This window comes from Patagioenas fasciata, chromosome 6 (assembly GCF_037038585.1).
Source record: "Patagioenas fasciata isolate bPatFas1 chromosome 6, bPatFas1.hap1, whole genome shotgun sequence".
NCBI classification, from domain to species: domain Eukaryota; kingdom Metazoa; phylum Chordata; class Aves; order Columbiformes; family Columbidae; genus Patagioenas; species Patagioenas fasciata.
This window is the reverse complement of record NC_092525.1, coordinates 23,239,318-23,264,178: the sequence shown is the minus strand read 5'-3', so window position 1 is coordinate 23,264,178 and position 24,861 is coordinate 23,239,318. Positions and strand designations below refer to the sequence as shown.

At 39.1% G+C, this 24,861-nt stretch overlaps 1 protein-coding gene across 1 annotated transcript in view; it reads right to left on the bottom strand.

The window, feature by feature from the left end:
• DNM3 (dynamin 3) overlaps positions 1-24,861 on the bottom strand; it is a 179,175-nt gene that overhangs the window by 67,655 nt on the left and 86,659 nt on the right. Inside the window, 1 exon segment of the mRNA XM_065842415.2 lies at positions 2,030-2,139. Coding sequence (XP_065698487.2) covers positions 2,030-2,139 — 110 coding nt within the window.

Genomic DNA, 24,861 nt, shown 5'->3' with positions numbered 1-24,861 from the left:
AAAAACAGAAAGGGATTAGCATAAAGTACAACAATGAGACTTCTTATTTCAACAGGTCTTTACCGATTCTCTGTTTCAGTTTCCCTAAGAATTTGAGATAGGGAACACAGTATCCAGTTGAGGGCCAGATCACTTTACTCAAGCCCCAATATCCCTGGCTTCTGCTGACAGAATCCATGAATTTGGGAGACAGTGGAAAGAGATACTAAATTGGCTTTGACCAATTTGTACCAGCAGGCAGATTTTTAGCAATATCACAAAATCAGCTTTTTTACAGTAACAGAGGGATTGCTGTTGTAATTAGAATTCAAGAAATATTTATCTTGAAGTAGTTCTGCCTCCTTTTAAGCTGGAAGACTGTCTTCATAAACACTCCCTCCCAAGGCAAAGTTATTTTGTTGTCTTGTTGCTGTGCTGTCATGTCTTAACATGCCCATATAGATATAAGGATGTTTTTAGAGCAGCTTGCAGATGCTGGAGGCTCTACTCACCACCCAAATGGGCAGGGTTATTACAGACACAGCAAACATTTTAGACATCTGATTTTGAAATCCTTGCTGCCCAGTGTGCATGAGGATTCAGCGAAAATGTAAATATGCAGCTGTAGCTGCCAACAGAAATGCATGCTTCTCTTGGATTTTTCACAGCATTTCAGTGATTAATATTTAAGATGATGAAAATATTCAAAGCCATTAGCCAAAACAAAGGAGAAACGACGAGCTGAAATTAGCAGATTTCTCATGGAAGGAACTTAATATGTACAGCTGATTATCAAGCCACCAGGACAAAGTTATCTTTCTTGACTGATGTACGTGCAATGTTGGGACAATTCACACATACCTACAGCAGAATAATCAGAATTACATTAGTTTCCAGCATCTGAAGATCATTTATGTTTTTTAAAACATGAAAAATTTTTCAAAGCTTTTTTCCTGTGCTCCAGAAATGCAAGTAGTCAAGTGTTTGAAATCTTACTCCCAGCAAGTATGTGTGTGACATACTTTCAAAGGGCATCTCCTGGCAGACAATGTCCACATGTAGGCTAGCTGAGATGTCAGCAGATGTAGGCAAAGCCTTCATGGGGTAGTTCAGAGCGAGACTCACATTGCGTCCTCATGTTTCTGGGGCCAGCAGAAACTTGACAGCCCAGAAAACCTGTGCTTTGCTTTTGCTTTGCAGGAAGGAGGAGCATTCCTTGCTTCTGAAAGGACTATTTCTGGCCAGTTCAGGAGCAACAACAGCTGGCTCTGCAGGGAGCCACATTCAGCCCTCATCATCTTGAGCAACATCTGAATGTATTGCCAACAGGGGTGCGGGTGTGAAGGGACTTCGCAGAAGATAAGAGGAAAACAAGGGCATCTACCCATACTGCCACTACAATTAATTTTACTTATTTTCCTGAAAAAAAATCTTACAGAAATTGCACCTTTTCTGCTGAATGCAATTCCACTGAGACTGGAAATGCAACTCTACCCTTTAGTAAAAATAAAATAAAATTAAAATAATAAAAAAATTTCCAGGTCACTTGTATGTCTTTGAGTGCTGCCATATTTCTTTGACTTATTTGTGCACATTTTTTTTCTCCATTCAGCAGTATTTAAACCCAAACGAACAATAGAATGAATCCCAAGATTACAGACAGGCAAGATTTTCCACCGGAGAAAGTGAAAAGCAATGACGTTCTTGTGATTTACACCAGTTGAATCTGGACACAAGATACAGAAGCCATAAATGTTTTGGTAAGCCTAGGTGATTGCCAAACAAAACGAAAGTAGGATCAGGAGATGATTATTCAGCCATACAGAAGAACTAAATGAGTAATCATGGAGCTGTTTCACCCCACAGTGGCTAGGAGGACACTAACCTTCCACCCCATGGTTATGCAACAGCAAAGGAGCAGATAAATCCAGAGTATCAAGATCTTTGTTCATCAACACAGTGGAAATACCACAACTGCACTCCCAGTTATTAAAATGCTCAGCTGGATACAGTTTCATAGAAATGTCTGCAGAATAGCACATCTTCTTACCTCTGCTCCGTGTTAAACAATGCAAAGATATGTTTGCTAGACATGAAGCTCTTTTCAACATCTCGCACTTTCAAGTTGTCCAAAGGAAGCATATACTTCTTCTCTTTTTCCTAGGAAAAAAAACAAAAACAAAACCCAACATATTGAAAGACCACTATGTGAGAAGCCTCAAAGAAGCCTGATCTCAGTGCTCTGTTTAGCTCATAATGCCTTCAGTACATTTATTATTGTAAAAGAATATCCAAAATCGAAATGTCTACTTATCATTCATAGACATACCTGCAACAGAAATGAAACCTCAATTCCAGTTGTGTTTTTCACTCACCCTTTAAAAACATTTCCTAATAAAAAAATTCCATCTCAAACACATAAGCATCTACATTTATTATTCTTCATTCCTCTAAATTCTAAAAAGAAAAGGGTCAGACAACTAAAACAAAAGTATCTAATCAATGCAAAACTCTTCTACCATGTCTGCATAGCAACTGGAGTAACCTGTGACATAAAATCTATTTCAAGCTAGAATTACTATTAATAATTATTTAGCAGTCGCATTTGATGACCTCAGGGATAAATTTTCATTCCTTCAGTGGAAAATGCAGAAATAATACAAATCCATCAAAATCATACGACCATTGTGGTTTTCTATATATCACATACAAACAAAACCAGACTCTAACCAGCTTGTTTCTCCAAACAGCAGGAATGATCTACTCGCTCTTGTTGTAGCCAACTGCTTTTGCATTTTCATCACAACTCTAATTTACAGGACAATTACTATAATTTCACCTTTTCTAGGTTTCTTGCTTCCTGTCACTCCAAAATGAAGACTGGTAACACTCTCAAGGTACTTTATGGTGTCAGAACAAAAAAAAAAAGCCCTAAGATTATTAGCTGCTCTTGCTGTGTTAAACCTCCTTGAATTCCTCGTACTGATGAATAAACCAGGGCAAACCTCTCCATGTTGCTTTGCAAATATACCCGATGCTATGTAGAAAAGATCCAAAGACAAGAGAGGCAACACCTGCATCCTCATAACTCCGTTCTGTTTAGCACATCACAATAAAATTGCTGATAAGGGCACTAACACAGAAAAGAGTTTAGCAGCTTTCAGAGGCCATTAAGGTATTTCTAAGGCTGGCACCATCACCTTGGCAGCAATAGCGTGAGGAGAGGGTTTATGCCCTGGAATTTGTGCAGCAGATAGCAAATGGGGTTCTCATTAATTTGGCTATCCAATAACTCAAAGTCCATTAAATCACCAAAGGTGGAAAGCTTAAGATCCTTCACAGTCCCTTATCTGCCACCAGGAAGCAAGACTGACCGACCACCCAGCCATCACCAGAACTAGCTGTAAAATCCAGCACCCATTGCACTTGCTGAAGGATTGTGAACTGGGACATCGCTTATGGTGGTTGCCTCAAGTAAGAAATATATATGTGACAGTAGCTTATTATTTGCCATAAAACAGGGCAAAAGGGACAAACCAAACCAGGACTCATTTCTCGGTACATATTTCCAGAAGAAATACACAAAAGTAACTTCCACTGCACAGAACTGGAAGTCCTAGCTAGATAGAGATGTGTGTATTGTGAGGGCAGATGCAATTCAACTTGGCTAAGCTTCAGTAGATTGCAAAACTAAACTGGATGAGAATGTACCTAAGAGTGAAACTATAAAAATACAGTGATGTGTCCAACAATGGGTCACTTTCCTAGACAGCTTCATAACAGGCCTCAACAGAGGAAAAAGCATTTCTGCTGTCTTGCTGAACACAAAAGTTATCAAATCCAGTGTGGAAGTATTTCATCGGAAGTATCTGACGGATTTTCAAACTGCCTCTAGCTCAGCCATCCTAGAAATTATTACCCACAAGAGATCATACATATGTATATTCTTCACCTTCTCATCTAACAACAAATCTGATGCAGGACACTAGTTCTGTGCCAGTCTACAGCTATTTATCACAGTTCATATCTATATTCTGCTTCCAGAGAATATATACTCTCTGAACCTTGGGGGCTCTTCCTGAAGGGACAATATACTACCATCCATTCAGTAAGTATTACCACCAAGATAAATAAAACTAAACAAGTAAATTCATAATTTACCAATTTAAAAGTAAATAAACAATACTAAATGAAGCTAAATAAAGAAATTCTATATCAGATATTTATGTATAAAAATTAGAAGCACACTGTCCTCTAGTATTGATTTTTATTGATATGATCTGTTTTGATGTTATAAATTCATACCCTACATACTTTTGGTAGCATTTAAAAGGTATATATGTGTTAGCTTTGCTGCCATGACTAAGTGACACACACTTGAAAAATATCCTGGCATATAAATTCTGGAGAACACATAGTAAACTTTGTTTTAAAAGTAATTTTTTTTTCCGTTGAAAGCTAGACTGCATGGCAATGTAAGACGCTTTGTTATTTATTATATCACAACTAAGAAAAAAAACAATGAGACTGTTTCATTCTTTAAAACTTATCTTTCACTATTACAGAACATGCTTCTAATGATTTACTATTCAATTACCATAAATTTTAGAAGTTTCTGATGAAGTGTTTGTTCTGACAGACACCACTTACTTACAAACCAAGCAAACAGTAATGAGTAAAGACAGAAACTCATGAAAAAACTATACCAAGAATCTGATTGTCTAAACAAAATTTCCACAAGCAGGCAAGTTTTACAAATGTTTGATGCCAAACTGTGAGAAAGTGTTTCTTCTGTAGCCACCAGGAAAAAGGAAATGCCTACTGAAGGCTAAGAAGTGGTTGGTATTTATTTACACGGCCTCCTACCCACATGCTGAGACAGAGCAGTTTCCGAGAAAGGCAAATCATAGGGTGCCTATGATTGAAGCTAACAGAGACGGTATGCCACATTCGAGAGATCAGACCTAAATACTGCTTAATTCCAGGAGAAAGGTATTCCTGTGACATTAAAGTGTGGCAGCAAAACCCATAGCAATTTTTTTTTTTCAAACAAAGAGAAAAAAATATACATAAATGGAGCATGAGCTAATTCAACAGCAGATGAGTCCAACATCATTTCAGCCTCAGCTCAATTAATATTATGTTATGGTGAGGCAAAAAAAGCTCCAGCAAGGACTATCTGTGCATGTTTCCCACCCCAAGAGGCCCACAGCACAAGAAAGAGGGAATGTACAAAGCCTGGGAGGAATGGGGCTAGGCACACTTCTGCGAGTGACAACATGCACATAACTGCGGGTCCAGTTTGTCCCCCTCAGCATTTGTTCTTTTTTATTTATAGATTTTTATTTTTATAATGGGGCAGAGAACTGAAGCGTGACATGAGGGGAAAAACCAGCACATGCTGATCCCATGTAGAGACTTTGCCTCTCTTTTTCCTACACGGAGCAAAGGAGAAGACGGAAAAAGTGGGAGTTAGCATGGCCCATTCCTGCTTCTGTGACGTGGAGAAAAAAACTTCATAATGCATCTTAGAAAAATAAACCAACCTGCTAGTCTGGGGAGGTCTTCCCACCCCTGAGACGATGTTTCACCACTCCTGGGCATAAGTAGCACTCACAACCTTAATGGAGTAGTTCTGTTCTCTGACAGGCAAGTATGCTGCCAGAAACTGACAGTATGATGTAAATATGCCATATTACAACTGCCCCTTCTACAGTGTTTAAATGTACTAAAAATAAATACTGCTGAAGTCCAAAATGGCACAAGGGATGCAAAAAATACAACAGCAGCTCCCCCCGACTAGCTAGGTCTCAGTCAGCACTTCCAAGCTAATGAACTTCATTTGCAGCCAGGGGCAGAAATCATTCTCTGCTGTTCGAACTCTATAGGCTCCATCAGAACAACAGCAGAAGAAATCTTAGACACAATGTCAGCTAACTGGATTATAAGTGGAACATAATTCCTTTGTTTCAAATAAAAGAGATCGCTAAATTACTTCATCTTCTTCCAGTTATCAAAGACAATTCTAATTTTTATTTGTCACTTCAGGATGGCTACTGCTGAACAGCAGCACGCAGGGCAAACTCCACTCATTTTGCATCCCAAGGAATAGAAGCAAAATTCATGCAGAACAATTTAAATATATGATGCTCAGACACTGAAAAGCAGATCTGAGCCTGACCATTGACCTAATGGTACTTTCAGTTATGTCACAGGGTCTGAGATGGTTTGCTCACCACTTTGTAATGCTTTTTTACACCAGCAATTTCCAACAGGCACTTCATGACACCAACTAAACCCTGTCGATGCCAACTGTGGGGACCACAATACCACAGAAATCAAGCTCCCGACTGGAAATGCAGGCTACGCTGGGAAGTTAGAACAAAGGCTGGTTTACAGCAAGATTCATTCTGTGCATCACTTATGCTGAAAGTACAACTCTCAAGTACAACTGCACACTGATAGCAAACATAGGTATCTAAGAAACACCTCTACCATTAGATTCAGGCACGAACAAGCATTAGGCATTAATGAGGCAAAAGAGCGATCTACTTTAAAATCATAAACTGAGGAAGGACAGCTTTGAATTAAAGCTCGAGAACAGCAGATAATAAGGCTGACACTGCTGCCTCTAAACCAGATTTCCAGACCAGCACTGTACTACTCTCTGTAGTTGTTTCCGTGTCAGTAACTCAGGCCTGATACTTACCTGACTCACAGGCACTGTGCTAGACCTTTTTTTTTTTTTTTAATTTTGTGAGCAGCTAGTGATGGTTGTGTGTGACAAAGGTATCCTGCAATCAGGGTGCTAAAATGTGCAGGTGAAACACCAAAGCCAAGCAGCTACTTTACAAAGCAGTTTAGCAGCAGAGGTAGAAAATAATACCAAAATGAAGATGTTCTACAGTACTACACTCTTACAGATGGCTGGATCCCTACCCCCATTTTACAGACAGAAGCTGGCACAAGCCTGTGAACCCGCTGAGCCAGAGCAATCCATGTTAAAGTAAGAAGAGGAAAAAAATAAGAAGCGTAAGGAAATGCTGGTGGTGGGCTGAAATTATGTCTGTTTACTCCTGAAAAGGAAAGGCTCAGATGTGTTTACACCTAGGAGCTGCTCTCACTGCCAGTGCGGAATACCCTACTCTAGGGCATCTGATGACAATGTAAACTATTAAGATGCCTCACAGCAACTTTAATAGTATTTAAATCAATATTGAAGAGTTAAACATATTCTAACTTTAAATATATCCAGTGTTACTCATTTCCCACAGTGTTTTTCCCTCATAAGAAAAAGTATTATATTTGTTTCCGCACTTTCCTTCTGCCCAAACTTCTTTAGGAATAGAGCCACAAGACTTCACAACTCCATATTTGAAATACTTCATCCTTTCAAGAAATGGTCACTGTTACCTTTCTTGAAAGGAGTTTACTATCCTGCTACATTTCAAGACTTCACAGAAGGATGTCAGTATAGGATCTCCCCACATCACGGTACCCAGATGAACAACCTTCCCATCATTCTCCAATAATGACGGGTGGCTGAGCAGGCATCCCATTGTACTGGTACAGACCCCGGATGGACGGATGGATCAAAACCAAACCCCACACCCACACCAGAGTTATTTCACCAGTACTCCGTGTGTCTTAACATTATCAGTGCATCCAACAGAAGTGTAATAGTTTCTGGAATACAGAATAAATACAACATGATTTAAGATTACTCCTCTCCAAAAGAGGTGTTTATTTTCACAGGTGGAAGGGCTGGTATTTCACTGGTTTGTGCTGTGGGGATGAGCTGTCAGTAAAAGGATCAATCTGAGAAAGACTCTGATGAAGAGGAAATCTCTGTTTAGCTCCTATTAGTTAGGATCTTGAAAGGTCATTTTGAATTTGGGAAATCTTGTCTGGGAAAGAAGCCAGCAATTCCTCTGAACTGAAGTGGTGCTGGCATTTAAAATCGAGAGAAAGCCCCAACTGATGAACCAGTTGACAGTCTGGAAAAATTCTGCTGGATGCTTCTAGTGGCTGCTCTGAAGGTAGAGGGGGGGACCAAAAAGAAGTATCCTTTGACCTTTTTATCCCTTGTAATATGAAGCCTCCTTATGACAGCTTGTTTTTCTCTACTGGTGCTTGAGTTTTTATTTTTCACTCTCCACCTACTGCAGATCAGCCAAAAATCACATTGGTTTGTGGGAGCAATAGTGCAGATGAAGGGCTTTGGTGCAACATGTCTGTGCTGGCAGAGGGTGCAGAGTGACAGTGACTGGGGATCTGACTTTTCAGTTCGGTGCAGATTTCCATCCATACGGTGTACAATTTTGCTTTTTACATATATATGTGTGTGTGCACACCCCACACGCCCTCCCCCCCCATATTGACAGGGGGATTCTCTTTTATTTTTTTTAAAAGGAAAAACATTAACTCCTGAGACCTATTCACTTTGAATACGAGTGCAGCCCAGATTTCAGTCCTAAGGAAGTGATGGTCTGGGTGGATGAACCTCTCCAGTTCTAATGACCTCTTACATTAGGAATGCTTAGTTAAGAGTGAAAGAAAACCCTTAAGTTTAACTGTATTTTCAGCTTCCTGGACTCCCTTAACTTGCACATTTATAAGCCTCCCAAAATTGCCTGGTAGGTATATGAAGATGACACACCTTTGTTACAGTTCCCTTTCTTTTCTGCTGGAAAGCTATTTCTTAAAACGCTTCTAGCTTTTGAATGCATTTCAGTTTCTATAAAATGAATCCTAGAAAATATGAAACTCAGGAAGCCACCCGATATTTTCTTCCAGTATGAACTGAAGTATCTGGAAAAAGATTGTATTTCTAGATGATTTGTGTGCACGTGTGTGCACGCGTGTGTGTGAAAGAAGAAATTCCTTGATACTAAAATCAAAATGATAAATATGCAATTACATAATTATGTAAAAAAAAGTTAAGCAGGATTTTCCTGAGGCGGCACGTCTGTCTCTGCAAGACTCCCGAAGATCCAACAGAATACACACACACAAATGAGCTCATGGCATTTCTGCTGCCCTACTTGCTTGTTATCATTAAAAGCTTTCAGACAGCAATCAGTTTCACTGTGGTGGAGATTACTGCAAAATGCATTAAGAAGTTCACGCCTGTGGCAATGGTCACTGAAAATATTTTGGAAAGCATCCCAGAAGTATAAGACTTTTTCCAGACATCCGAGAGATACTCTGCTATGACAGAGCTTCTGGTGTCAAGATTTCCCCCCCTCCTTTCCATCCCTCCTTTTTTTTTTTTTTGTGGCAGCATTTTTTGAAAGGTACCATTTCAGCTTTTTTGCCTTTTTTAATTTTTTTTAAGCAAGCCAAGATACTTGGATCATGGAAAACATTAACTTCTGAGACAACTGTCTGAAGATATCTCCTTCCTTGCTCTACATAATATGTATCAATATACTCCAGCTTCTTCATTTCATCAAGGAAAAACTGCTGAATTATAAGAGAAGAGTGAGAGAACCACTTGCTTATTCTATCGTAAAAAGACCTCTGTTTTTTGTAAAATAAGTAGCCCTGGAGATGTTCCTATATTAAATAAACAAAGAAAATTGAAGTCACCATAATGATCAAGCCCTGTTTCTACTTGATATCAAGAACATTACCTTCTAATGCTAAATGACATATGTCATCACATCTTCAAGGGGGTGGGTTTTGAAACATGCCTCAGAATTTGACAAAAGATGTCCTAAAATAATTACGGTGATGTGCAGGAAAACCTGCAACCCTCTGCCCTCAGAAATTAATAGCTACTAGAGTGAAGCCTCCTTAGAGACACATCCATCAGGATGATTGTTTCCATGAAACTGTCCCAGACTGGCAGACTCCTGAAGCTCACAGCCAAAGCTGTTCCCCAAACTGACCTCAAGTTGTCTCTAGACTGTAACCCTCTCAAGACAGAAGTTGCTTCTCAAAATACATCATCTGCCCCAGTAGGTACTTGAATGCGTGCGGGGATTGTAGACTTTACCACAGCAAACCCTGAACAATAATTGAACTTGGAAAAAGGAACCTGACAAACGTGGACATAGGAAGGTGGAAAAAAAAAAAAGGTTAAGAGAACATCCAAGGCATCAAGAAACTATGAAACTATTAGCTTTAAGAACAATCAAGAGCTAGAGGACAGCAGCAAAATATGCATCATTAAGGCACTCTTTAAAGCTACTGTCATTGAAAAAAGTGACTGCAAGGTGCCAGGGCAGTGTTAGTCTACTACTGACTCCTACCAATAGGTGTATGTTTGGAGGGAAGTGCATGTAGGAGAGCTGCCAAACATGTTAGTGTTCATTCTGCAGATCAGGTCGTTCCTGATAATGCTATGTTGTTTTTTCACATGCGAATGCATGTACCATGAAGGACATTGGACACATTGCTAGCTATTTTGATTGTGCCATTCAGCTGTGCATTTGCAGCAGTGTACAGAAAACAGAGGTTCTGTTCCAGCATCGACCTAAGGGACAAGTACGTCAAGCTTACAGCACACCTTAACAACACACAGCCAATATGGAGGGACAAACTCTACTGCCTTGGCTTCATGTTCCCTTTGAATACCATAGCAGATGGTGAACTCAGACAACAGCAGGAGGTACCACAGCCTGGGGAAGCTTAGAGCAACACCTCTGGAAGGGAAGAGACATCCTCAAACAGAAATAACCACAACAGTTCAAGTGTCATCACTGCCCTTTAGTGTGATGGCAGAACTGGATTCATTTTTTGAGATATCACCTATGTCAGTTCCATACATTCTCACCTTCGTGTCCTTGCTGACTCTGAGCAACAGGACAATACCCACACACCAAAGTCTTGGAGACTGTCAAAGACGTGGTGCGGAAGGACAGGTCTCCTGCAGGCCCAGGGCAGACAATGCTCGTGTCCAGCAACAGATTACCCAACACTATGTTTTGCAGTCAGCTAGAGCAGAGCGTGCAGCTAAGTAACAGGCTAGTGAAACACTCTTCTAGCAGAAACTTAGAGCAAATCTTCAGTCACGTGGTATTAGTTTCACTACATCAGAGGCAGAGGCTTCTGCTAAGAGACAGATCATGCAGTGCCGCCACCGAGACCTTGGAACAAAGCAGGACTGCCACTGTGCCAAGAGAGGGGCATCCGAGGGAAGTGGGGTGCTGAAGGCAGGAGACAACATCTGGGATGCTTCTGGCTGCCAGATTTATTTCCACCAAAGCAGCCACAAAGGCTGAGTCTGCCAGAGACTCCATCATCATTGTTGTGAGCAATGAGCACAAAAAGCAGGCAATGAGAGTATCTCACAAAAGTATCGGCATTTGAAATAAGGAGGCATTTCCCTTGCTTCTGCATGGTGGATGAGCTCTTCAGCAAATGCCAGATTAAGAATCTTGCAGTTATGTTATTTTGCGATAGCAAAATCTCTCCTAATCCTTATTAATAATTTAAAAATATTTTTAATTGTTTTTCTGCTTTTCTCTCGATCTTCTCTACCTTGTCTTTTCTTCCTATGACATTTTAAAATGTTATTTCTCCTCTGTATAAAATAACATCATATTTAAGAATTCCCACTCTCACTTGCCTGAATTCCTGCAATCGAATATTATTCTGATCCATACCTTATACCCACTTGTATTCCACGCTGTTTGCTTAGGGAGGAAAATAGAAACTGAATATACCATTGTGTAGACTAGAAGTTGTGTTAAGATGACAAACACCTGCATTCACTTAATCACCTCTGTTAAGATATTGTCAGTTGGACTCCCCAAGAACACAATTAGGGAAGGAGCTCTTTCCTAAGGAAAAAAAAAAAAAACAAACAAATCAAAATAGCTGTAAGAACACAACTATCTTCATCATCTAAAAATCTGCAGCATGCAGCTTGGACAGCTATTGGTGAAGCGGTATTATGAAAATAAGATTTTAAAGAGTCAATAAACAATATGTCAGTTCTAGCTCTGGAAGAGTTGTCTATACATGCTTAACCTCAAAGAACCTGTGAAAGGTACAAAATCTGAGAAAGTCTCCAGGAGTTTCAGAACTATAACCGATGACAATGCAAGAGGTAATGACGTTGTTGCAAACACAGAAAAGACCAAAAAAAAGGCATATTGAAATCTCAAAATTGAAACGTGCCTGCAAAAACATTGCATGTTTATAGTATACAGTTCTACTACAGATGAGAAAGATAACACCTATGCTTCTCTGAAAGTGAAAAATTAGGAAATGTAGCACTTCCTCATGAATATACATCTTCATTAATGCTGACTCGAAATACTGTAGACTACCAATACACTGGCCTTAAATTTGCAGGACACTGTTGTATTTGTGAAGGATCACTTCAAAGTACGTACACGCTAATTCTACATAACATTGACACACAGCACTGAATTCCCAGACAGTCAGTCAAAGTTCTGGGCAGGAAACCAAATTCCATGATATTTTTTTCTTTCTTAAAACACTATGTCAAAATGCTCCTATTACTCCTTACTTGCGCTTTGAAAGATATACCCCATTACTCCTTAATGTCGTTAGCTTTCACAGATACTGCAACCAGCAAGAAACTGCTGCTGGAAAAAATGTATTACAACTGTTTCCTAACACTGACATATTGAGATTGCTTCTAAGTAAAAAGAAGATAACTAACTTACAAATACAGGCACAAACTCAAATTTCAGTAAGGAATCTATAACAGTGAAACATACTATCAAGTACTAAATCTCCCAAGTTTATAATTTTCCACATATAAATTCATTCTAGCATTGATCAAAAAAACTGAATTCATACCACTACGCCTTACTGGTGTAAACCATTCATAAATCTCATTAGTAGCAAATGAGCTAATTTCATTCAGAGTCGATCCTAATATCTACAGATATAATCTTTTCACATATTCCAAAGTAATAAGGAACAATTTAGACAAACATTTTTTCCACTAATTTTGTTATCAAGACACTCAAACATACAAATCAGGAAGGACAGCTTATTGCAAAGTCCTCCATGCAACAAAATTTCTGAAATACAATGCAAAACAAAGAAAACATTTCAGCTAGTTCCCACTCTGCCCTTCAAAAGCCTCAAAAATATTGAAATATTAATTAAAAATATTACAAGTCTGCCTAAAAGAAATTCAAATACCATATTCAGCAATTCTTCTGTAATCCATTTTTTTACATTTACATTACCCAAACTGAAAGTATATCTTAATTATTTTCTCAATTGATTCATTTTGTTGAAATAACATTCTGTTCTCCTTTGAGAATATTCTCAAGGTTATGAAAACTAGATTTTCTAACAGTTTAGATTTGTTTTAAATGTCTAATAATATATTACACTGAAATAGTTTGAAATAATGAGGGTTTTATACTAGTACATTACCAAACTATATAATTACTAGTAATTCCCAGAAAAAAAATACATGGCAATTGACAAGGCTAAATGCATGTATATTTGAATAAAATACATTACAGAACTATTGCCATTACTCAAAAAAACCTACCAACCAACCAACCCTACCAAACCCAAATATTATATGCTTGGAAAATTTATAGTTAAAAGACATTCGCATTCCTTAATGGAAACAGAATACCTCAAATACATTTCAGTCTGCCCTGAAACTGCACTTTAGAAACTGGGAGAGGGAAACCCAAATTCAGACAGGGGAAAAATACCCTTTCGTCTAAGAAAACAAAGCTAAGATTTAAAAAAATCAAATTCATTTGGCAGCTGCACAGATCCTTTACAGGTGAACTCCAATTCCTCTGGCACTTCTTGCACTCACTTCCAGTTTCCCATTTACCTGATATCTCCTGCTGAGTACATTTGGTCTAAGAAGTGTTTTTAAAGACAGGAACTACTGAAACGCAAAGGCTCTGGCCACAGATTGCATGAGGATAGAGACCACTGCTTCTAGGGACCTTCTGCAGAGTAGGTCACCGTTAAAGGGACTGAAACCATATGTTGCAGTCTTCGAAAAGAGACACTATCTCCTTCTTCAAGGCAAGTGAAGATGCGAACACAGCAGCCTCTGACGTTTTAAGCAAGCATAAACAAAATTCCAGACCCTTTCAGAACACTAGGACACAAAATCATCTCAAAGAGAAGCACATCATGGAATTTTTCTTATGCTCACTGAAAAGGAGGAAAATCTTGTATATAACAACAGGTGTATGCCCCTCAATCTAAAATAATTATACTCTAATTACCATTGGATTCTAAATCCTCTGAGCTTAAACACCACAGACAAAAAGCTCTTAATTATTCATTATTAGGATCATTTAGCACAAAAATTGACTGATGCCAGGTTCTGAGTTTCGTAAGAATACACTTCTAATTCATTTGAATTAGGCTGTAAGTTCTCAACTTACTGTGCAGTCTGAGAAAATCCTGACTGCCCTCACACACAACCACAGCACTGCTTAAAAAGAAAAAAACAACCAACCAAAACCTGTTAATCATAGAATCACAACACTTGTTCCCTATTTATGCATATCCTAAAGGCGAGGTGAGGGCGTGGGGAAGAATAAGCTCTTGAGGAGAACTTTAAAGCAGAGTATCTCAAAGATTAAAATGAGAATGCAGAAAGACCTACCAATACGTGTAACACACAGTGACCTGGACAAGAGGCTGCAGAGGTGGGAGTAAGGTTAAGAAAGTGTTATGGAATAAACTGCTGCACAGGTATCTAAAATGTCTGTGGATTGACTTACTAACGGCACACACAAACCGGAGAAGCTAGAATGTTTCAATACAGAACCAAAGTTATTACTTAATTGAGACCTAGTGGGATAATTCACATAATCTGGAAAACTGACATATCTTTATGTTCTTCTCCAGGAAGTCAGACAGAAAATAATTGGAAAAGCGTCATCTTTCATATCAAAAGCAGATGCATTGGTGTGGGATTGACACCAAACAGAGAGACATAGGTTTTGAACGTTCTTGGAGGCAACTACGGAACAAAGAACATGTATATCACCAACACAGGGACTTTCAGGGTTCACTACAATGATTCATGGTACAGGACTTGTGCTAATAGGGTATTTTAACCATGGAAAAAGCTGCCCCACTGCTTGGTTGAGGAGGAAACCTATCAAAAGGCAATGCTGAGAAAGGTCCAGTATTCAAACCTTCTTTCACATTATTCTTCACTAAAAAGCCTAAGTAGTAGTAAAAGTGACCACGGTTAGATGTTAGGTAAAAAAACCAAAAGTTAAAGAAAATGATGTGCTAGTACAAATTGCTAAGTTCCATAACCCCACCAGCACCCCTTCTTTCAGGTCTCACAAGTGCCTCAGTTTTGAATCAACAGCTTAAAGTCTTAAGAGTAAAAACTCTGCAACTGATGTGTGTAAACCTCTTATCTAAATTACACAGAGTGAACAGAAAAGAAAACCTGACTTAAAAAGCACAAGAGTTCCTTGGAACTAAGCCCTACTCTTATTCTGCTGTTTACACTGCAGCTAGCAACTTTGCTGTACGAGACGACACACAATCTTCCTCAGAAAAACAGCCTCAGAGATTCCCAAATGTGTTTCTATTTTAAGCACATTCTCTTTTCCTCTCTGCTCTACCTCAGTGCAGGCTATTTTGTATACTCTAGGCCTGCATCCGCTAGCTCCCTGTCTCCAGAGCTGCTTTTTCAAGTCCCAGCTCCCCAGGAGGGTGCTCAGAGTGGTGTGTTAGATCTAGCTGGGCAGAGATGCTTAAGGCAGAAGTGTGAGACAGGGACTCTAACAACGGAACTAAAGAACTCAATTCACTAGGAATGGTGCCACCACTCATCAGTGAGGGGCTGAAAGGCAACAGCACCCCATGCTTAACCAGCATGAGAACTCCCCATCTACAGAACAAGCTGCCAGTACAAACCAAACCCAGAGAAGACGAGCATCTGCTTTCTACCACACAATGGCAAGTCCAGCTGAGCAGGAGACTCAAACCACAGAAGCACCTTCATCTTCCAGAGAAGAGGTCAATATCTGGTTCTGCTCCAATAACACAGGAGTCAAGACTCTGGGAAATAATACACCACACCTTTCTGTGTCCCCTCCTGGCAGGGTCCCAGCCTAGCCCAGGAGCAGCCAGTCATTTTTTCCATTTGGTATGGTAGGGTGTTGGTCCATCATCTCAGTGCCAAATAATTTGCAGAAAAGCATCGTTTCACGTGTCTTACATGAAGGCTATAGGCACATATGCACTGTACACAGCAAAGAAGGTCATTATGAAAATTTTAGAGAACTTAAACTTCTAAGTTTCATGTAGCTTGTGCCAATAAAGTGTTGGTTATTGCCAAATTAAGCTTGCTATATAAACTATCCCTAAACTGTTGAGATAATTTTTTCATAAGCAGGGAGGAACACAACCACAAACGTCTTAAGTCCTTGTTCACGTTTTGACCTCAGATGCCTAAAGGCACTTGTTCTGCTCCCACAGTGTGGAATGCCCTCCCACAAAGCACCCATGTGGAATCTTCAGAGGCTATTTTTGAAAAGCTTAATAAAAAGGCATTTCTTCCTGGAGTTTTTGTTGTTAGCAGCACAGCTTACTGACCTTACTGTGGATGCCTACACTTTCCATAGTTTTTCATAGGATGGAATTTCTTATGAGTAGTTATCCATTACAAAAATTAACTGAAAATTTGTAGTTGTCAACAATGAGATGAAGGAGGAAGCAGGCTTCTCTTTATGTAAGGATGTACCCATCTTCATAGTGAATAAACAAAATATTTCCATGAGGTTTACTGTGAATTTATTACAGCAATTAAACCGTCCAGTGAATCTCTGTCTGTAGCAACTTATTTCCAGATTCAAAACCAGATATAAAAATCATCTTTCATTTAATTTGATTATTCTAATTTGGGTAGAATACGCAGGAACAGATATTCTGGCAACTGGTTGCTAACAAGCTTTCCTAACTCTTTTAAACTGTTCTTGCAATGCTTTTCCTACAGTATTTACAAGAAAAAGCTAGAAAACAGTTAAAGTCCTTGCTTCTCCTGCAGCAAAAAACACTAAATCTCTTTTGCACACAAATGGTTTTAAACAGGCTTCATTAAACAAAGCTTCCCGAGAATCTACTTTCTTGCTGGCTGTTACTTCAATCTTTTGTATTTCAGCTCTACAGCAAAGGGTTAGTAAACTCATCTACACTAAAACGCCCATTGCTGTACTCCACCCATCAGGGCTTCTAACATTGCAAAAAATGTGCAGTATTTTTAACCCATTGTTGTGCACTGGTATTTAAATGCCTAAGCAACATTTATGTCTTGCCTTTATGCATTTCATAAGCCCTCTCTATAAATATTAATTATTAAACTCAAATCTTAAAAGGAATATGCACAATATTTTATGGGTGAGTTTGCAATCAGAGACACATGAATTTGATGTTTTCATTTAAAACAAAAACAATACTGTATTCAGTAGCGTAATTTTCTACCTGTTCCTCTAAGCACCCAACTGCCATTCTGTAGCTTTAAAACTAATTTTCTATGTTTGTGAATATTCTTTTCTCCAACATAAACAGAAGATGAAATCAAACAAATGACTGACTTTTACATTTCCTCTGTGAAAGCTGATAAACAGAAGTTTCTTTAAACAAAGCACATACTTAACCTATGACCTCCACTGCTGCCAAGCATCCTTGAGACCAAGAATTCAGTGTGACTCCAGGAACCCATTCCTATGGACACCCCTAACTGCATTGGAAAATCAAAAAGGAACCCATGCAAGGAAAATATATTTTCATAAAGCCAGAGAGCCAAATGCTGCCCAACCATCTGCTGTGGGGACTGTAGTAGTCCACTGGATTTAGTTCCTTTTTAGCATTTGGCATTTGCTGCTTTCACAAACACAGTAATCTGATTCAGGACAAGAATTGCTACTTTTCAAAATGCTGTCAAATACACAATGTCAAAAGCAGAGCTTTTTTTTCTTAGCTTTTTCGTTATGATAATTCTGTTTACATCTCACAGATAACAAAACTGCAGACTGAAGTCTGATTTCACACTGACAGCATCTCCTCACAGTGAACTTAACAAGATAAACGGTAGAAACAGGAACTGAATCATAGCCTTCCACTTCTCATCCTATATTTTATTTACAAGACTTTTCTTTCTTGCAAAATGTTGAAACCACTACCCAGACTTTACTTCTCACCTGTTAGTCAGGTAATAAAATTACAGTGTAAAAGTGGGAAACCAAAAGGAAAAAATTTAAACAGATAGCACATTAAGATATGCTTAGAAACATGGGATATGTCTTGTGAAAGATGATATCACATAAAAGCTACTCACACTGATGGTTATAGTCTGTTTTAATGACCTTTATCAATAGCCAAGGAATGACTAGAAATTATGTAAAAACAAATAACAGAAGAGATGCTGTGCCCAGTCCTGTAACCTGTCTCATCTGCAGTGATTACTCCCACACTATTAAATCAAACAAGAACATTCCTATTTGTGCAATCCTTGTTTTCAGACTGGAGTCATTGTCATCTCTTACACCGAAGCTTTTTACCATCCTCATACCATCTCTAGTCTCTCTGGCTTGTTAAGTGACTCCATGGATGGCTAAGTTGCAAATTTCACTTGAACAGAACACAAGCATACATTAGCCCATACTTAAATGATTTCTTTCTGTACCTGTTTTGGCTGTTAATTTTGTTGAGACCCCACATTCTAGCAATCAGTAAAATAGGTGTGTTCCAGCTAAGGCACCATATGACAACACTTCCCCAGAAATACTCATTTATCCCCATGGAAACCTTTCCTAACTGGAAAAGACGGGCCATGGTCACTTATTGAGGATTCCCAGAAGCCAGGTAGCCTGGTCAATGCTCTTGCAGACAGACTGCACAGATGTCCGTACCAGCCTCCATCCACAGGGCACGCACAATGCTTCACCACACGAGTTCTATGGAGATATCAGACCAGTGCTCCCAGAGCGTGCGCTCGCTACCTGCCTGGCTTTTCTCATGTGAACCTATGGAAGCTTTAGTGGGGACAGCTGGAGCATAACTGTTATTCCTGCTGAAAATGGCATCAAGTTTCAGAGACATGAGGCTTCGTTCTACTCCAATCAGATAAGCCAAGGTGACCATCACAACAAAACTCACCAAGCTATGGATTGTACCTGGTATATATTCACTTCCTCGAGAAGAGAGGATGTTGATTCCAGTGGTGATGATGACCACATATACAGATAGACAGACAGCAAAATTTGAAATAAAAGTGCGCTAGTAGATGATTCAACAACTCTACTGCACAGGTGGATGGTGCTCTGCACCCTCAGTACTGGCAGAGACAGGAGATTAATGCAAAATAAAGTTTTATACTACGCTAGTTCTTACAAAATTAGTATGTTCAAATATCAGCCTCTCTCATTTGCCATCATAAAGAGACAGAATTAATTCAAATATCATTTATTTATGGATCTGACCTATGAGTAAGATAAAACCCAAACGAATGGAAGAGAGGAACAAAGGAATGCATCTACAATACAATTCTCCAATGGCAGGTTATCAACAAATCAAAAATAGTGATGCCTTTTCTCTGCAGCCCAGGATAACACTGCCTTCAAAGCTGTACAGGAAAAAACAAACAAACAAAAAACCATAAACTGACAACAAACACCTTCTCCTTTGCAGAACACAGAAACCTTCATGTCAAATAAGAGCCTGATGTACCAATCAGTTTTCTGATCCCCTTCCTAATAGTTTTTGGTCTGGTACATATGCTGTGCTCTGACTGCCAAAACAATAATTTGGTTGCTTCAGCTAATAGAAAATAGCTTCAAAAAGTAAAGCTATTATTTAAAACTACTGGAAGATTTAATAGGCTAGCTCACTCACCCAAGCAAATCAAATAAGCAATTAACAAAATGTTTCAGCCAAAAAAATGCTATAGTTATTAGGTCTGTTACTTGTGGTTAATAAAGAGAGATAGCTCAGTAGAACTCAGTCATATTCCAATTACTAGTAAAAATACACATTCAAATGTGAGCGTCTATAACGCAATGCAAGCAAAAGAAGGTAGGCAGGTCTGAGAAATGCAGATATTGTCAATCTACTGCTAAACTCAAGACTAGCAACAGGACCATTATCATCACTTGCACTGCAGGAGCATCTAGAGAATATTTTGAAATGGCCCTGTAAAAATACTTCCAGCATTTCTTGCCTCAAGAGCTAACAATCTTTGTCACCCTAACTAAAAGCTTGGAGGTCATCTGGCAGTCTTCCAGGAACATGCTCTTTCCTCTGATGTTGCAGCTAGACTGTATTTCAAAGGCTGCAAAACCATATCATGTTAGGAACAGGAGGATTATTTACAAACTGATAAGTGTTTTTTAAGACTTGCCTCCATGAAGCCTCACTTAAATTAAGTATGAGGAGTCAAGCTGTGCAACTACACAAAAAATTGCATCTACTAGGAACAAAGTAGTGCTGGGGCTAGATAGTTTAGTAGGCTTTAAATCCTACTTTAAGGAAAGATTCCTCCCTCTTCACTATTGCTTCAGTTTCTTCATCCTAGTCTTCAAAATGCACAAACATCAAATATCCTTTGCTAGACTGACCAATACTGAAAAAGGAAATACTGAATCACCTGTGTTAAGGACACAACAGATCAAAACACAAGAATCCCTGCCAAATTGATTTAGGTCAGCGTGGTATCATCCTGCACAGGGCAACACTCAAGTAAGGCACAGAGAACAAACCTGGAAGTAGGACAATCCTGTCTTCAAGGGGCTGCACCCAGGTTAATGAGCCCTGACTTTTCACAAAGGTAATCAGCAGAGGTACCCGTGCAGGTGTGATGACAGTGTTCTCAGTTCCAGAACAGCTGTAAGTTTGCTCAATGAGCAGCATGATGTGATACAGCCACGACCCAGCTTGCCCTTGCTCCAAGGGCAGCAGCTGAGCAAACTGTGCCCAAGCACTCACCTTCAGCCTCTCTTCACCAGCCTGGACACTGAACGTGCAAGCCAGTCCCCAGAAATACAGCTGAGCAGGAGAGATGCCTTTTGAATGCCCTCTGATTCTAAGAACAGCAGCAGTGACTCCATCAACTCTTAAGCATGCTACAAACAACTTTTACAAAACATTCTATAGCTAGATCAGCTCCCAGGCACAAGAAATCATTTCATTCAGGTCTGTATGGCACACGTAAAACCAACTGAATGTACACAGACCATTAGAACCCCACACCACACCTGCTGTTGACACAGCTTTGTTAAATAGTTCCACAGCTCAACACTAGAGGCACCAAATCCCACGAGCAAGGACATACAATGGACCTTGAAAAAGCATTCAATAATCACTGTGGTATGCACGAACCCACAAGAGGATCCAACAGCACAGCAGAATCTGGGCTGGCTCCAAGCTGTAAGCAATAATTATTAACTAGTGCTTTGGGCAGCATCTCATAGGTTTGTTTTTTGGACATTACAACTGAAGTCAGTTCTTCTCTAAGTTACATGGGACTCACTGCTCTAACCAGGTGGTTGTGATTTGTAGGGTTTTCACAACACTTGCTGCTCTTGCTGTTCCCCCCACGCCCCGCTTAAAGTTAACACCATATTTTTGTTCATGTTTTGTTTTGTTTTCAGATATAAGTTTAAAAATATGAATTAACCTAGCACTGGTTTTGGCCTGGTTTCTAATTAAAGCCATCTAAATATCACAGCCCAAAAAAGACTCAAGGCGATCTGAATCTTTGTTAAAATTAACCAAAAATAGTGAGATAATGGTGGAGGTAGGTGAAAAATGTACATGACCAATCACTTCACTAGACACAGGCTTGTTAGTAAAGAAATGCTGAAAAGAGCCTTAAAGATCTTTTGGTAGCCACTGGACTGGTAAAATAATAGACTGAAGTTCTCCAGCTGAACATATGATACAGAGGGTGGGGCACACAAACAGATATGCCTTGTGTATAATGTGGTTGGAAGTGATTATATATTCTATTAAATTAAACAGCTGTGGGAAGCACAAAGGATTGGAAAGCAAGCAAATTGGAAAGAAAGCCCAGAACCTAAGTGTCTTCACAAAAGACAGAAATCTCACCATTTGAATGCTTCAGAGATTTTGACCAAATTTGTAATGCAACTACAAAACCAGGCCAGTTTAATGTTTTTCGGGGCTTCCTCTGCCAAGTTTTAATAAAGATTTTTCTAAATATCTCCTGCTTTTATTACCCAAAACAGTGGAAAAAAAAAGTCACTCTTGCTTGTAACAGAAGGTATATAAAGGAGAGAAAAACGTATTTACATAGAGCAGTAAGTCTGCATTGTGAGCACGAACATAATTGACAAGAACAGTCATACAGAGACAGCTTAAATCCAGCATTTAAACAAACCAACACAAATTAGGGATTTTTTCCCCCCCCACATTTTCTTCACCGAACAGCATTCAGCAGCTGAGCTTTCCGGGCTCCAAGAAGGCTAAGCTGGGTAAACTCAACCAACCACAAGGCTGAAAACGTAGCAGACGTATCATAAAAATTTAGTAACGCTTTTAAACTACTTCTCACCTCAATGGTTTGATGGTAGTATGGTACTGTTATACAATATGTGCTGTTGCCAAGGCAACTCGATCTCACCTCGACAGCTGCTGCAACTTCAGCAAATCAACATGAAGAACTGTGGCAATTCTGAATTTTTTTTTTTAAAGAGTCTTTCCAACTATAAAGCATTTTCAGATGAACCTCTAGAGCACTTTATCCAAGAACTATTTCTATTCCTCAAAAACATCTTTCACTGTATTCTAATGGAAACACTGTGACACTAAGTTCAAAAACATATTCTGGTAAATCAGATTTGTGTCTGGCCATTTTATACCTGATGTAAAAAAAATATCATGCCTCTGTGTTCATTCAGTTTAAGTGCAAGAATTTTACATCTCTGGCAACAATACGAGCCTGCCTGGAGAGTTTAGCATGTCCTTTTCCATTAGAGAGGAAGAAAAATAAAAAGTCTAACTCGAGGCACAGAAAGCCCAGGTTCTAACCCATCCATTTAACAGAAGCCAAACTGTAATAATGCTTCAACTCCATTTTAAGCACAGCTAAAATAAAGGTTGAAATCCAAAACAAGATTTTATGAAAAGAAATCGGCACCGAGTGCTTCTGTGATAAAGGCTTTTGTGGAGGGAGGTGGCTAGAGTCTCGTGGTCCAAACCCCAGAGAACTTTCTTATTTTCAGTGTCCTTGGCTTCAGGGACACTGCTGTGTGAGCAAGGACTAGAAAAAGAATCAGAACGAGTCTTCCCCACAGTAAGTATCAATTGCAGCTTTTAAGAAGCAGTACTATTTCTTTCTTTTTTCTCAACCTATTTGGGTATAGAACCAAAGTAAACATAAGACAGCAGAGCAAGCCTGTGAGGGTGTTTTGTGAAACTCAGCCAGCGTTCCTGCTATTTTCATTTGGGGAGAAAAATAAGTGTTACAAAATGTCTAGGAAAAGTTTGTGCTGAGAAAGCACACAAGTATTTAAAGGTGGGCAATGAAATTTATTGAAAAGGAAAAACATAAAAAAAGATTAAAAGTGCATCAAAATAACTATGGGAATGATGGCTTTTTTTTTTTTTAAATCAACAGAGCAGTAAAGCAGAAGTTGACTTTTTTCCAGTTTAGATTTTCTCCTTCCCTTCCCCGTTCTTCTCTTCCCATCCCTGTTGTAGTCATAGCTCTGTCAGACAGTATACAGTTGTGGCTGAGAGGAAAGACACTGGCTCTAACTGCATACACTGCACTAGTCCTTTTGACTGAAAGCCGGCGATTTAAAAACAAATAAAAACAAAACTAAGCACGTTTGTTCCTGACATTGCTATTCCAATCTGTAAATATGACATGAGGAAGGGTCATTTATTTTTTCTCCAGTTTGGTAAAGTCTCTTAACCAGCCCTCACTACAAAAATATCCTGATAGACAACTTTGAAGTGCCTGCCGCTACTCATAAAATTTACACTGAACAACACACACTCATACAGTCCTTGCAATTCTCCTCTTCTGTCCTGCAGCTCAAATACATTTAGCTAAAAACTCCAGCTGTAACACAAACTGGCAACGAATCTGCTAAATTCAACAATGCCAACAGAGCTGAAAAAAAACCAAAACAAAACCAAAAAACCCAAGGACTAAAGAATGCACCTAATTACCACTAATCCTGCCTATTAGATTTCATTCAGACACCACAACTTCTTTCAAATAACCCCAGTTTATTTTTGAAAAAATTCCTTTCTTCAGACAGGATATGGGGGAGGAGTCAATCAGTGATGTTTTACACATGCACATCTGGATACAGTCCAATTATTCCCCTTATACATTCCTCCAGTTGTTTTCATTTTGCTCCATGCTCTGGCATCCATAAATCTGTGAGATTAATTGTGTGTGAGCGTCTGCAGTCTTGGATCTGCGCATGGGTTTAGCTGCAACACAGCTAGAAGTCAACATTAAAGAGAGCTCCAGTTCAGAAAACACAATTTACACTTATACATCTTTGGTACAGTAAAGATTGAAGCAACCGTCATCCTTACCACATGCATCAAATTGGTAAGATATAATTCAATATCAACTACATTTTATTACCGCAGTTAATTTGAGCCTCATGGAATGTTATTCAGCGTAAACTGCAAAGGAAGAATTTTTTTTTTAAGGGTTTGGTTTTTTTGTTTTATTTTTTTAGTTTTTCTTGGTACGAAATGTCTTTGCGAATGACTTGCCATCACAAAGAAGAGAAGCACTGTAAAACCTCAAAGGGGTCCAGGTAATCTAGCAGATTGTGCAACTCCGGCCACTAATGGGGTCCACAGAGTTGGTAAATCTGGCAATTTGGGAAATTCCCATATTGAAGGTATTCTCCGATTCCTTGCTGCTGTAACTTGCTATCTACAAGCCTC